The 15,126-nt window shown below is 39.8% G+C and overlaps 2 protein-coding genes across 6 annotated transcripts in view; both read right to left on the bottom strand.

Moving 5' to 3' along the window:
* FAM118A (family with sequence similarity 118 member A) overlaps positions 1 to 15,126 on the bottom strand; it is a 243,075-nt gene that overhangs the window by 101,380 nt on the left and 126,569 nt on the right. The gene's annotated exons all lie outside the window — the stretch shown is intronic.
* Positions 1 to 15,126, bottom strand: part of FBLN1 (fibulin 1) — an 85,876-nt gene that overhangs the window by 56,165 nt on the left and 14,585 nt on the right. For all 5 annotated transcript variants that reach the window (XM_075507484.1, XM_075507511.1, XM_075507503.1 and 2 more), the window contains exons 2-3: positions 13,352 to 13,451; positions 4,742 to 4,877 (exon numbers count right to left, since the gene is read on the bottom strand). In XM_075507484.1, the coding sequence (XP_075363599.1) occupies positions 4,742 to 4,877; positions 13,352 to 13,451 (236 nt within the window). The remainder of the gene's footprint in view (positions 1 to 4,741; positions 4,878 to 13,351; positions 13,452 to 15,126) is intronic.

The raw sequence follows: 15,126 nt of genomic DNA, 5'->3' as shown, positions 1-15,126 counted from the left end.
TTTCATGCCTACCATAACGTTAAGATACATGTTTTCCCTTATTAACTACTGTTGTTTGGTGGGATGGTTCCTCACTACCCACTTTTTTTACTTGGTTCTCCAACTACTTGCATCCAGTGGCAGATGCTCTGGTTGCATCACTAGTATGTCTGGGATATTTCTATGTTTTCTGGCTCTTCTGGATGACTTTAGAAATAAATACTTGATGATCTCTTCCAAGAATTGCAACATTTCTGAATATTTATTCTAACACGTCTTAACATTTTCCTGACGCATCTTTCTCAAAGTTTTTAACATCTGTCTCTAATTTTGTTAGATTTCCAATTTTTACAACCATAAATTAGAAGACAGAAATGAAAACCGAGCTGAAGATTCACTGTTTGACTCAAGCTTGCATATTTTTGAGAACCAAATCTTATTTAAGTTACTGAATACAGCTCATGCCTTGCCAAATTTTGACATTATATACTTCTGGATATCCTCACTGGCTTCTACTGGTAGGCATATCAATTGACTCAATCTATTTCTTTGTCTTGTCACACAACGCTCAAATTGGGAGTTACAGAGTTTCTCTGGATTTTTTGGTAAAGAGTGATCATTAATCTTGCCATTCTTGAAGTGTCGAATAACCTTGTGTTCTTTATTTCTTCCAGGTTGAGCCACCACTTGAAAGACCTCTGTCTCCAGCTAATGTGAATCTTCAAGTACAGAGCTTGCTAAGTCTTGCAATGTCTGTAAGAAACTGTATCTTCATTTAACATAATTGTATGCATTGAACCGTTTGTTCCAACCTGTATTTATTCTAACTGTGCACGATGCATCTTGATTTAACATCTTGGTAATAATTTATGTTGCTATACCACAGCCAAAATGATCCAGAGATGAAAAGTGTCAAATATTTTCTTAACTGATGTTTATGGTAACTGGCTTTTAATATTGACCCTAGAAGATTCTGCACTGGCAGTCCTAAAGGCTAACATTTCCTGTTCAACTAAAGAAAAAAGATGGAGAAGCTGATGAACAGCCTTGTGTTCAGAGCACACCCAGGACTCTTGTAGACGCGCATACGTCTCCACGTATCTCACCTGTGAACTCGGAAAGTCAGCTTTTCTTTCAGTTCCCACTGTGGAATGGTAATAACATAGCAGTGTTTAACTCATGGTCATGGAGCACTCTGGTATTCTGAGACACAAAGCAGTATGTCATTGTAACTATCACTATCCTGGTAAGATTCATCTCAACATTTCCTTTTTCACACTAATTTTTTCAGGGTTGTTAGCCCGTTCTGAAAGACTTTGATCCTTTAGTCTGGAGTGCAGTCTAGACTCCATATTAGTTCAGTTCTTGATGTGTTTGCAGCCGTTTTCCAAAGGTTGCCAGCTGCCCGACGGCACGTTGCGGTGACCATTCACCCATTTGCTAGAACCATTGCTGCCTTCACGGACGGTACAACCTAATGATCGAGTTGTTATTACACACTTTCACTGCTTGTAAGCCTTTATTTAAGTGATCCGGATAACAATCTCGAACATTTTTTCCTTTGCCTCTCCCCTGTTATCAGCAAAAGCCCATGCAGCTTCAAAGCCATGCCTTGACCTTCGTGTCTGGATAGAAAGCTGTGTTCTACTTGAAGTCCTATGATCCCTTGACTGCTCTTACACCTTACCTTCTCAGAGAAAGGAATAAAGATGGAAGGAATAAAGGAATAAAGTGTTACATGTGAGAAGTCTGAAGACTTATTTTTGGTGTGATTAGGAAGCACCTGAAATCGCTTTAATCAATAAGCTCTCTTAATTAGTTAAATTTTATAATAGTTCTTTATTATTTATGTCACCATTTAAGTTACCAGATTTGGAAGGGTGAACCCTATATTAACGTTGCTTTTGTGTATCTGTCCACAAGAGGTCTCTCATTTGCTGAAATCCAGACTAACCAGTAGATGCTATGAAAAACAGACCGAAAAATATACAAGTAACTCAGCGGAATTTTTCAGAACTTTTGAAGATCTGAACAAAAATAAAAAATATGTTCAACAGTCCAAAGCAATAAAACTTTTGTGCTCATCTAATATACACAACCAAACTGGGGAGATAAGGCCATGTCTCGATCTTTGGAAAAAGAAAGCAGTTATGACAAATTTTGGGGAAAATGTCCGAGGACTTTAAAGAAGGTCAAATTTCTAAAAGCTTCACTCCTTTCTGCAGGGCTGTTGTGGTAGAAACTTTCATAAACCCATTTCTACATCTCCTGTATCAGCAACAAATCTGGAAATTGATTACTGTGTTTTGATGAAGATTTTAAAGATTAATGATTAATTTTGCATCCTTTTTTTCAAGGCAAGAAAAGCTATGCTTCCAAAAAAATGGAGGAGTAAAATTATGCTCATTATTACCTATGCCTACCACCTTTAAGTGTAAAAGCTGAGGCAAGTGTTTTCAAAATATGGTCTTTTTATCTTCTTTCCAATCGCAAGTTTTGGATTCAAAAGAAAGATTAGCTGCCTCATTTGCTGCAAAGTGCTGTGATTAATCCTACTAATTGAATTACTAAATAACTCTTTCTGCTTCCTTGAAGGAGGCAAAGAGGATCCAAAAGATTTCCCATGCTACCTAAGCTAAATTAAAACAGACCAACTTAGGCAAAATGAGATTCAAGCCCATGTGAGATGGGCTTGGTGTGAATGTAAAAGTTCACCACAGCAGGGCACAATAGCCAGACAAATTGTATGTCTCAAGGTCATCAGATTAAAAATGTATTCAACAAAAGAAATGATGAATTGTTCACTGATATTAGATCATAAATCATCTATGTCCATCACGGATTAAAGAGATTATCTACAAAGATACTCCTACAGTTACCTCAGTACAATTATTAAGTGTAGGATACTCGGGGGGGGAGGGGGGGGGGGAACGTTGCTCACAAAGATTAAATAACACTGACTATGTTTATAGTAAATTAAACAGAGACAGAATATGGGCTCAGGCATTGTCCCGCAATCGTCTGTAATATTTAAATATTAGCAAGCTCTAATGGCAACTAACATCCTCAGACAATGCTGAAGCATATTTTGGGTTAGCACAGGCCAGCGAGTGTTCCCAACACCCCTCATGCACTGTGTTTTGCAGGGGAAAGACATCAGTTACATGACATGAGCTGTGCTGAGCCATTTATTCTCAGGGCCAGAGATCAAGCCCTAGTCCATTTTATTTAATAATACAGCTGTCATCATGAAAACCTGCCGTCTTTAAAGAAGTCTGGCCATTTTAAAAAACAACATCATTAACTCTTCTTCCTCATGCTGACAAGCCCACATAGGGAAACATCAGTCAGTTGATGGGAAAGTGGGTTTCCTTGAACAGTTGCATTCTGTTTTAGAGTTGTCCCATGGCATGTGTTTAAAATAGTGCTGCTGTTATAAACCTGTCCCTGGTAGCAAGCACTTGAATCTGCAGAGTACTTGCCATCAGAGTCCTTGTTCATCTGTTCATAGCCCTTCAAAGTACTGTCACAGAGGACTAAATATTTTTTCATGCCACATCTAGATTGGGGTGGACGGGCTTCTAACAGTACAGGCTGCACAGAGGAATCTCCATGCCTGGAGCAGGGCATACCCTGGCCGTGGTCAACAGGTGAGATACGTCCCCTCTGTGGGACACGCTCTACTGTGGGACACGCTCTACTGTGGGACAAAATCACGCTGCACGTGCAGACAAGTTTGTGACAACGCAACAATGCCAACCTTATCAGCATGTGTTACCTTTCTTCTACTCACAGCGAGAATGTGGATTACTTCACAGCCCTGGCATCAGCAGCATCCTACTGCCAGGAACATGATCAACCCGGCATTTTGGAGAGATACACAACTTGTAAGTCAGATGTTGCCTGCCATCTTCTATACAGTAGATTTTTTTTAACTGAATGAACCAAAACATTCAGTATCTTTGGCAGGGGGCAGAAGTAAAATCACTCTCATCTATTTTCATGACCACTGAAATAAATCTGTAATAGGACCAGAGCTGTTCATGACTGGGTCATGGACAAGGTCATGATCTTACTGGTGGAACTTTCTTCCAAAACCACTCTGCAGCGTGGTAGGAACATGCTGGCTTTCAAGAAAGGAGAGACAAAGATAGTAATAAAGGTAGAGGGCAGGGCACAAATTAACTAAAGATGGCAACGACAGGCATTTTTATTCTAATACCACATGCTATTATCACAAGCTTACAGATGCCTCCATTCAACTGTAAATCAAAGTCATGTTAACTAAGGACATGTACACAAGCTGGAATTACAAGTACGCTGAGAGGATTAACTTCAGTCCTACCCCTTTGGACCACCAATAGTGAAAACCACTGAATTTGACCTTAGGCCATGAAGCTCTAATGAAAGCTAAAGTCTGAAACAAGACTGAGTTTCTCACCCATCCCTTCCTACAGTTTTGATGTCTTCTCTTCATGCAAAAATAGTTTCCTAGCCAATTACGCGTTCAAGACTTTCTGCTCTTTTGCATTCAACCCTCTGCCTTTGCTAAAATGTAATGAGACAGTCTGCTTCACTCAACAAGGAACTGTTTCTCTCAAAGAAGCACAAAGTGGACAGCCTTAACAGAGACACGAGGTGGGAAAAAACTGTTTATGTGCATCAAACGGAGTACGGTGACCTTCAGGGTCAACCCTGAATACCAATCTAAACAGTCAATACCATTTCTTAAAGATGAACAGGAGTAGCTCTAATATCTCACCTTAAAGTATTCAGCTTCACAGGCGGAATTTTCACCAGTATGAGAGTCACACTCCTCACGAACGTTGGCAAATTCAATCCCATCTGAACAGTACTGCTTCTCCAACTGGCTGTGGCAGCACTGTACCTGAGTCATGCTGACAAAAGGATGGAAGCAATGGGAGAAGAAAGTCATATATAGGTAAAGAACAGATAACGAAAGTTTGGACAACTAGCACTCGTACTAGTCTCATGGAAAGAGGTTCCTGTGGGCACGCATTTTAGTTACAAAGTAAAAATATTATCTATTCTCTAAGGCAGCATGTCTAGGTGATATGTTTAATACAGTTAAGGTCATATGTTTAATACAGTTTAACTGCCTGTCTACCTTGCAGTCTGGACTAACAATTTTTTTAAGCAAACAGATAACTTCAACCACATTTGCCACAAGGCTCAAGGTCTCCAGGACTTTCATTCTTGCATGTTTTGTGACAGCTGGTGACTGAACAGAGGATGGCAAGAACCAAATCAGTGCTCCGGCTGACAGAAGGGAGAAGACAGGCCCTGGACACTGTGAGAGTCTGCAATCCTATGGGCAGTCAACCCTGGCACCTGATGCCTCTTGCTCAAACAAACAGGTACGGCATGTTGAAGGATGCTCATAGTGTTGCTCTGTGGGACAGCTGGAGATATGAGGAGAAGTGAAGATACTGAGGAAATTCATAGTGAGAAACAGAGTGTATTGCAAGCAAGAGGTGAAGAAAGACAAGGGAGAGAAGAGTGTTACAGGACAGGAAGATGTGGAGAGGAGACAGGATATAAATCTACAGGAAACACAGCTTTGTTACTTCCACTGCTCATAAAATCATTCTATTTTATCTCGGTTTCAGTGAATAAATTGAACACTCCTTCCTGTGGAAAATAATCTGTGTCAAGAGGCTTTAAACTCCTCCACTCCTGTTGCTACTGCCACTTGCAAGCAAAGCCCATGCAAGGAGATATCTCCCCTCTCTCCACTCTCTTTTTACGTGCAACTCTGCCTTGTTGGGTAGCATTGTGGGTGGACCTGGGTGTTTAAAGCTCTTCCACCGCTACCTCCTGTAACAGACACTGGGAAACAGAGAAAAAAGTTAAAGAGTAACAACAAATCAGATTACACATACAAGGATATAAACATATCCATGTGTTTTGTGATAACTCAATTTCACTAAGAATAATGTTACCTGAGTTGCGAGGGGGAAAGGAAACTATGCCAAAGGCAATCCAAGCAATTCTACAAAAAACAGGGGCACCTAAAAGGGATGCCCTGATATGTTAGAGCTCTATCAGAAATGCACAGAAAAACCCTATAAATGCACTTTTATACCCATCAGCATCAGAAACCTTATACATCTTACAGACTAACAACACTGAACACATTCTCTTTGCTGTCAAGAGTATTCACCTTTTTTTTCCTCAACTCTAGTTATTTGAACAGATGAGTAAAATCTTTTCAAGGGTTACCTAGAAATACATAGAATTATATAAAGATATTCAGCAAACCCTTTACTCTCAAAAATCCTTTATTTACACTGTTGGAAATTTTGGAAGTATAAAGAAGTGGGGTGGGTTAGTTGCACCACTGAACTACAGGCTTCTCCTCCTGTCATCTGAGATAAGTGGATTGCCATGCATCACCTCTGGAGGAGCTTCCCTGCTCTCAATGACCGTAGGATGAGCTTTCAGCTCCCAGGCAGCATAAGGGACTCCCTCAGCTCTAAGGCCAGGCCATCCAGCCCAGCCCACTAAAAGCAGGGGACACGTGGGCAGTGGGCTCAGATTCTGCGTCTCTGTGCATATTGGTGAGGCGAGGTTGTCAAGCTACATTCCGGAAGATTCCCGATTCTTCTTTCCTGGATTCTGTAATGGTCTGACTGTGCAGTTCTCACTTGGACAAAAACAGCTATGAGATTTCAATGCATAGGAACAAAAACCAGGATAAGTTAATGAACAAATTATTCAAAAATAGAGTCTAAAGTCATAGCAAGAAGTTAAGCCCAGGACAGTAACTTTATTTGGCAGAATATTTGAAGGTTTTGATATTTGTTTTAGTTCCAGTTTGGAAGAATATGTGACTTTTTTGTTGCTGAAATTCCCTCCAAAGCAGAATTTCCATTCCCTGCCCAGCTCTGGGGTGGTCTGACTGTCAGGACTTTGGAAGCCTGTAAAACCTGAACTTCAAGCCCAAGAGTGTGGGAGCTGAGACTTTCCAGCTCCTTCAGCCCTCCAAATCCTGTTGAGGAGCTAGATATGTTAGCCACAGACAAACAAACAAACACCAGAAGTCTTTCAGTAGATCTGTTCCGTTTCCAGTGTGGCTTTTTTTTTTTTCAAATACAAGTCATCTCTTTGAAATCTCTGACAAATTGGCAATTTCAACCAAAACAAAAACGTTTCTTAAAATGTTTCCCACAGCTGTATTCATAAGTCATGTGGCCCACCCCAACTGTAATAAGGAATTAAAAATCAATTGAATACTAGATTAAAATACCATTTGTTCATTTTCAGAACAACAACAATAAAATCACACTTCATTGCCCAAATCCTACAGTGAAGTTGCACTGGTAGCAAATATTGCTTGAGACCGTAAACTCTTGTGTGGCTGTAACAGAGGTAGAAATCCTTGAAAGATGGCAGAGAAAAATGCTAGAAAAACCTGCACGGTCCTGGTCTTCCAGCTGCAATTTAGCCTGCCCAGCTGACCATCCTTCTCCCTTTGCACAGCAGCTGTGCACACCACGTGCTGATGGTCGCTAGAGCATACCACCACAAGCTCTTCAGACTCCAAGACTTTTGAGATGAAGAGTATCTCTCCCTGTCTTTGCTAAGTTGTGTGTGTCTCCCTGGCTTAGATATAATATATACCCCTAATATAATACATACCCACTTGCTACTTCACAGCAGAGCAAAGGAGCCATCTCTAATGGCTAACAGGACATCTAGATTTGTCTCTTTGCGTAAAACCTTTCAACTCTTCCTGTGTAGCATTCCTATTAATTTCATGTCTACACTACTGGTCATGCTTACAATATTGGTCTCTCAAAAAAGAGAAAGTAGAGGAGTACTTCCCTGTGTTTTTTTTTTTAATTACTCCTAATAATTAAAAAAGCCAAAGGCTACTTCTTCCTTATCTGCCATATTCTGATTTTCAGTTAAAACAGCGCAACAGAACTTTATTGACATAAGTAGGTATTTACAATATGTCTGAAATCTTAAAACACTAAATACAGAATCTCTAGGAGCATGAGGCCTCATAACTGACATTCACGCAGGATATTTCATGTAAAATCATGCATTTCCTGGTTTCTCTGAAAGATGAGTTTTATTCATGGCTCACTAGTCAACAGAAATCATTCAGACATTTAAAAAATCCTTATTCTTTGTTGCAGATGCTGATCTACAATGAAAGTTATTTCATTACTAGGTAACTTGATTATAAATCAAGTTAAGAAATCATGTTTTATATTCTCACTTTTACTTTCTGTTAAAATTTAACCAATGTTACAGATTTTCATGGAATAAATTTCCAGCTGAAAAGCTGCATGTCCATCTACCTCCACAATCCTTTCACATTTATTATTCTCCTTCCCAGAGGATGCACTCCTAAACCAGCACAGATTTCGTAACCACCTATTTTTCCTTTCATTTCTTTCCATAAAAGCATTAAAATTTAACTTTACTCTGAAAACAATGTCTTTGTTGTCAGCCTAATTTCATTACCCTCTGCCTCTCTCCTTCTACTTATTAGCCTGTCTTCAAACTATGTCAATGCTATTCATGTGCACAGTGGAAGGCATTTTTTGACAAAAAATACTAAAATTATAAAGGGAATGATTCCACTCCAGAATGATTTTGCAAACACAAGCTGGGTCTTCCAGCCTTAGTTCCTTCAGTTTGCAGTTTAACATACAACAGAAATTCACTTAGGAAAATTAAGAGCAAGAGCAAGATCTGCTATTATAAGTGACACAATATGACAAATGAAAATAAGAAAGTGCCTCAACAATGAAAATACATATATTGGAACATGTGTTATAAATTAGGAAGGGACTCAAGTAAAAATAGTTGATTCAACAAACCTCAAGATTCATCAGCTATAATCCATAAACAACTTTGTAGTTTACTTAATAAAAGTTTTCTTGAAGGTAAAGGGTAAAATTATACTGATATCATATATTATGTAGAGAAACAATATTGATAACGTTGTGGCAGAGAAAGGACTGAGTTTGACACTATTCACAAAGTGAAGTAAGCAAGTTGTCCTAAATGAGTGGCAATAAAACCCTGACAACATAGCAGACTGTTCTTCTGTCCCTCTGACTGCAAAGCCAAAAATCTGAGTGACTGTGAGGCACGCTTAGCAGGCTGCAGCGAAGAGATAATAATTAATAAAGACAACTTCTCCAAAAATAACTTTAAACAGCTTTATCAGACATAAAACTGTCACAACTTTGATGTCCAAAATCTCAGGCTCTTCCAGACTTAAAATGGCATAAATCAATAAACATCTATCAGCAGTTAAGCATCTGGTGCCTATCACTCCGAACACTCTTGTCTTATTCTTTCCTTGTGTTCCCGTCTGAATCTGTATCCAAGTGCTGCCACTTGTCGCTGCTTGGGAACACAGATCACCTTTTTGTTCTGTTTTTGCACAGCACCTAGCAGCGTTCTGTAGCTTCTTCTTTTATGCCTTTTTGCAACACTAATAATAAATAATGTTATTCCCAATGTAACTCCAAGAAGACTTTACACATTGCTAAAGGCATGCAATTCTCATATGGAGATATGCCGTTTCTGGCCCAGGGATTAAGTTCACTTGCTAAGAGCTCTGGGCAGGGGAAACTCTTCATTTTGAAAGGAAGAAGATTTACTGGGCAGGTTGAGTTCCAAAAATAAATGGCAGCTGTTTCCAGCTGCTGTGAGTTTAACCACATCACAAAAAAATGGATGAATGGGCAAAAAGCTGCTGTTATGACAGCCAAAGATATCATTCATTAAAACTCTACACTCATATTTACTGAGTCATGAAGACACAGAGAAAAATACTGTCATTTTACAGAGTGATAATACAATGAGGTATACTCATTTGTGGGACAAGCAACCAGAATAAGAGATTGCAGACATGACTGGACATTGAGCCAGGAGCCTTGTTTCAACTTAAATGGAACTGAGCAACAGTAGCCAGATGGATCTCACGAATTCATGTGAACTTCAGACAGAGGGCTGGCTCACCTGTGGTGTAGGACAAGAAAGCGAGCACATCTGCACTTTGAACTGTACCATATTCAGCAAGTGACGCTCACACGGACGGCAAGTCCCTCAAGAACCACAAGAGACTTTGGGAGAAGGATCCTAAAAGCACGTTGAAACCCAGAACTGTCAGCTTGTTTCTAGGATGCACGGCAGATAGGAGAATGTCAGCGCTTGCATGGAAACCCTTCTTGATTACTATGAATGTGCTTTAAATGGCTGGGAAAAGGTCAAGTGGGTGCATCTCTAATTCCCTAACGCAGCTTGTTCCTCCACGAACAAAAGAAAGGGTGATTAGAAAAGCAAAAGAAACTCTAGCAGTGGGCTTGCTTTGAGGGAAGGACTGAATCTGAGATGCCGTTATGTTATTGCTGTTCTAAGCAGAGGGTTCAAAACCAGCATGTAAATTCTTGTAATGCGTGTTGGGGAAAGTACTCACATCCAATCTGTTCTCTGTTGCATGGTCTTTGCAATGTAACTGCAAAATCATTTCTTACTTCAGTAACTTCATCAAATCTGCTCACTTCACAGCGTATTTTTCCCTTGCGTTCAACTGCTAACCTTGCAAACCCAAGCTGAAATATACAGGGCAAACAGAGCTCCCTCTGGCATGAAGTCATATGGGTTTGTACACCCAAGAGGCCGTGGTTTTTTAGAGCACTCAAAGTCAGACGATCTACACTGCCCAAACTGTTCTGCACTAGACAGTCAAAAGATCCCAGCTGGGGTTGAAGCGACCACATAAATGACAGGTATCTGGCCCCCAGCAGCTCCCACTGCATGTAGGTGTCTAAATAGGAAGCAAGTTCTTTTGAAAATCTGTAACCAATAGGGCATCCTGTGCCATATTCTCACCTGCCTAGATCTCAGCAAGTGCAATGAACCCGGTTTTGGTTTTGCTTGCATCTCTGTGCTGTAGGAATAGATGTACAAAATCAGTGGCATTACCCTCGCATGCTTGCAAAGGGAATCATGCTCCCTCACTGTTCATTCTGGCTCCAGTTACACCAGCAACTGGGAGTAGAATTTGGCCCTTACTTTTGTGTCTGAAATGGCATCATAAAGTGATTTTTCTGTACCTCTCATAGATATGCCAGTTTGCAATCGTAACTGGAGTAAAATAATATTGCCATTAAACAAAGTAGTCAAAGATGGCGATTTTACTTACTCATTTTTATAGTGAAGCCAATGTTCGGGGGGGGCTATGATTATTTATCGTACAGTCATGAATGCAACTGAACTGAATTTATCCACTGTTTTTTGCCAATAAGCGCTCGCGCCTCTCACAGAATGTGTGCATTTACCCACTTCTGATTTACCATTACATCACTATAATTTTCTTAATTACGTCAGTTATGCATAAAAGCTAGATGAAGTATTAGTAAGCTTTTTTCAGTTCCTGTGAAGTCCTAAAGACTCTAAAATGACAATCTTTAACAGAGTAAAGTACATGTACAGCAGAATCGCAACTCACATTAATCAAATGATCATTAAATCATCAAGATTCTCTCTCCCAGATTGTTCAATAGACTTAGTTTCCTGTTTTTCCTGCCTCTGTTTTGTCTGTAATTCTTCTGACTCTTCAAGTATTTCCTAAATTGGGATTTAAGACCTATCTGTCAATTCTTCTGCGTAAGAGACTGCTTTCTATGCCAATATAAACGCAAAAGTCAGAAAACATGGACAGACTTGCCTGCAAGACACATTCTTTCCGTAATAAAGATCAATCCAACACTTCTACAATTAGCAAGGTTAAATCACTTTGGAATCCATTTGAAAAGATAGAGGGGAGCAATGTAACATGTTTTAAATATGAAGTCCTCTGTGAAACTGTTGTCTCACAAACGGAGTTCGTTACCCAGTGTGCAACACCCAATACGCACACAGAGCCGAGATATCAGTTTATTTCAAGTTTTGCACAAGACCGGGTGCTAGGTGATAGTTCCACAAAGCTAGCCCCCCGCTCGTTCATACAGGTACAGTATTTATACAGTCTAGTTATACATATGCATAAGTAATTATGTAAAGCAGTTTTCTATTGGTCTACATTTTCTCGTCTTATTCCTAAAGCTACAGTATTACTTTAATATTTTACACATGCCCAAAGGTGAGGGGTCTCTGCTTGGGCCGGGGTCTCCAGCTCAAGGGGTGTGACTTTCAGTATTATAATGAGGACAGTTCACATAAGCGTGCTTCTTATCACACTTCTACTCGTAGCTTCAGATCGTTCCCAAAACATCTTAATTAGCTTACATACTTCTCCAGGATGTGTTTCACTTCCCAAGGACAATAGTTTTAATTAGACATTCCACATTCCGGTCTGAATCCCCCTTATCAACTTTACGTAAGTCCTGGCCTTCTACCAGCTCCTGATTGACTACACAACTGCCCCTCAGACTACCAATCACAAATTGTTAGCTCCACAAATTAAATGTAACAGGTGTATTTAACAGCAAAAGTAACACAAACTATCATGGACATAAAAAATACAAATGCCCCAACCATATAAGAGATTCAGTATAACCAAAATATTACTCTGCAAATAATTTTAACATTTAACTTCATTATTTCATTTGCTAGATTACATAATAGAAATGTGTATCCCATTAAATGTCAGTAGAATTAAGAAATCTATTTATTAACTAAAGGCTACTATTTTCTACGGTCAAATACGTTTGACAGAAGTCAGACACCCTACATAACTAGGAATCTCCTTGACTTAAGCTTTAAGTTTCCCCATCCAGCAATTCAACTGAGAACCGCAGGACAATTATCTGTGTGGCACCACACAGGAGAAACAGTTTTAAAAGGCTGCCTTACATACATACATATGTATGTATGCAATCCATAGATTATTCACGTACAGGATCTGTTGTGTTTCTTGATAAACTTTTGCCTAAGAATTTGGACCATCGTTGGGCTAGATTCACAATCGGTATAAACTGAAGAAGCTTTGCTGACATTAGGGGAGCCATGCTGAGATGTATTGACTGTAGGCAGAGTCCAAGCCCTGTGAGTAGAGTACAGTGGAAAAACTTCTGACTAAGAGACAGTACATGCCAAACAGATTAGAGCTGGGTGCTAGACCAACAGCAAAAATTTAAAGGACGTAATGGAAGAAAAGTAGGTACTCAGTAGGTACTCCCAACAGCAAAAATTTAAAGGACGTAATGGAAGAAAAGTAGGTACTCAGTAGGTACTCCCAAGGCTAGATGTGGATTTGAAAAACTTGCATTTAAGAGCTGGGTGCTTCATCTTCTAAATCAGCTTTCATACTTGCCATTCCCATGGTTTTACATAAAAATATAAACTATAGTTTAATATATAATACATAACTATATACCTGCATTCTCTGGCCTCGGATATTAATGGTAGAGAAGTACATATTCTGTTTTTATTTGCCCATTCAATACCCTTGTCACAGCATTCTTCCATTGAAAGATCTGCAGAAACGAGGAAAGAAAGAAGAAAAAATATATATTTAATACAACCTTAGTAAATGGTATTGCATCTGCCAGTTAAAAAAAGAACAAAAGAGAGTCCGTTCGTTTTCCCCTCCCTAATCTACACACAGAATAGTGCACCCATCCAAAAGGCAGCCATGGCCAAATGAAGCACCTGTTAGCACCTTGAAATCAGCCCAAGTGCTGGAGGTATTCCTTCCTCGATGAAGCAAACTGCAGTTTCCCTTAACTTTCCACATAAAGACACAGCCTAGGGTCTGATACTCAAGCAGAAAACAGTAGATGGAGTCCTAAAAGGATCTGTTGGGTTGCACTCCTTTATTATCAAAAGCGGCAGCAGCAACAAGCTACCTTTTAAAATCCAGAAGAATACAGGATAAATCAAATAACTGTCTGATATGAAAGACAGATGAGTATCATTACAAGTTAATTTGCAGAACTATTTTTTCCTGAGGTTATTATCCAATTAATCTGTTTTACTTAAAAGTATTTCTGTAAATGCAAAAGTATTGTACAGAGAGACAGACAGGTATATGGTATTTTGATCACTTAACCTATAAAAGAAAAATTAATAGAGATATCAACTGATACCAACCCTGAAACTAAAGGGAAAAGCACACTGAAGGTAATTATTTGTGCAGAGTATGATTTTTGCAAAAGTCTCCAATTTAATAAAACTAAATACTGTTAATGAACTGACAAGCACTACAGGTTTGCTTCATACTCCAAGTGCAAAAGTTCACTGCACAGCAGGTGTATCAGAACTTGGAATAAAACATGAGTCACATTTTCCTATTAATTATCTTGTGGTCCGGACACTGAACAGCTCCTTGTATAACAAATATGCAATCTGTGTAAAAAAACATCTGGTTATCAAGAGGGACAGCTTTCTAATGTTTTCCTTCTGTTTTGTATGTTTTTTGACTGATGGCCCTGACAGGCTGCACCCACAAGTGCTGAGGGAGCTGGCTGATGTCTTGCCAGGCTACTCACGATCATCTTTGAGAGGTCATGCAAATGAGAGAAGTTCCTGAAGAATGGAGGAGAACAAATGCCGCCCTGTCTTCAAGAAGGACAAGAGATAAGCTCTGGGAAAATACAGGTTGGTCAACCTCTTCTCACTGTCTGGGAAGGTGATGATGAAAATCCTCCTGGAAACAATGTCCAAACACGTGAAGGACAAGCAGGTGATCAGGAGAAGTCAGACTGGATTTATGAAGGGGATATCATGCTTAACCAACCTCATAGCCTTCTACAATGAAGTGGCTAGCTTGGTGGATGAGGGGAGAGCAGTGGATGTTGTTTACCTTGACATCAGTAAGGCTTTTGACACTGCCTCCCGTAATACTCTCATAGACAAGCTGGCAGTGTACAGGTTAGGTAAGTGGACAGTGAGGGGGACTGAAAACTGGCTGAATGGCCAGGCCCAGAGGGGTGTGATCAGTGGCACAAAGTCCAGCTGGAGGCAAGTCATTAGTGGTGTACCTCAGGGGTCAATACTGGTTCCAACACTGTTCAGCATCTTCATTAATGACCTGGACACTGGGAAAGACTGCATCCTCAACAAGTTCACAGATGATACAAAACTGGGAGGAGCTGCTGATGCACCAGATGGTTGCGCTGCCATCCAGAGGGCTCAACAGGCTCTCAGCAG

This window comes from Mycteria americana, chromosome 1 (assembly GCF_035582795.1).
Source record: "Mycteria americana isolate JAX WOST 10 ecotype Jacksonville Zoo and Gardens chromosome 1, USCA_MyAme_1.0, whole genome shotgun sequence".
Taxonomy (NCBI): domain Eukaryota; kingdom Metazoa; phylum Chordata; class Aves; order Ciconiiformes; family Ciconiidae; genus Mycteria; species Mycteria americana.
Note: the sequence above shows the minus strand (reverse complement) of the source record. Positions and strands in the feature narration are given on the sequence as shown.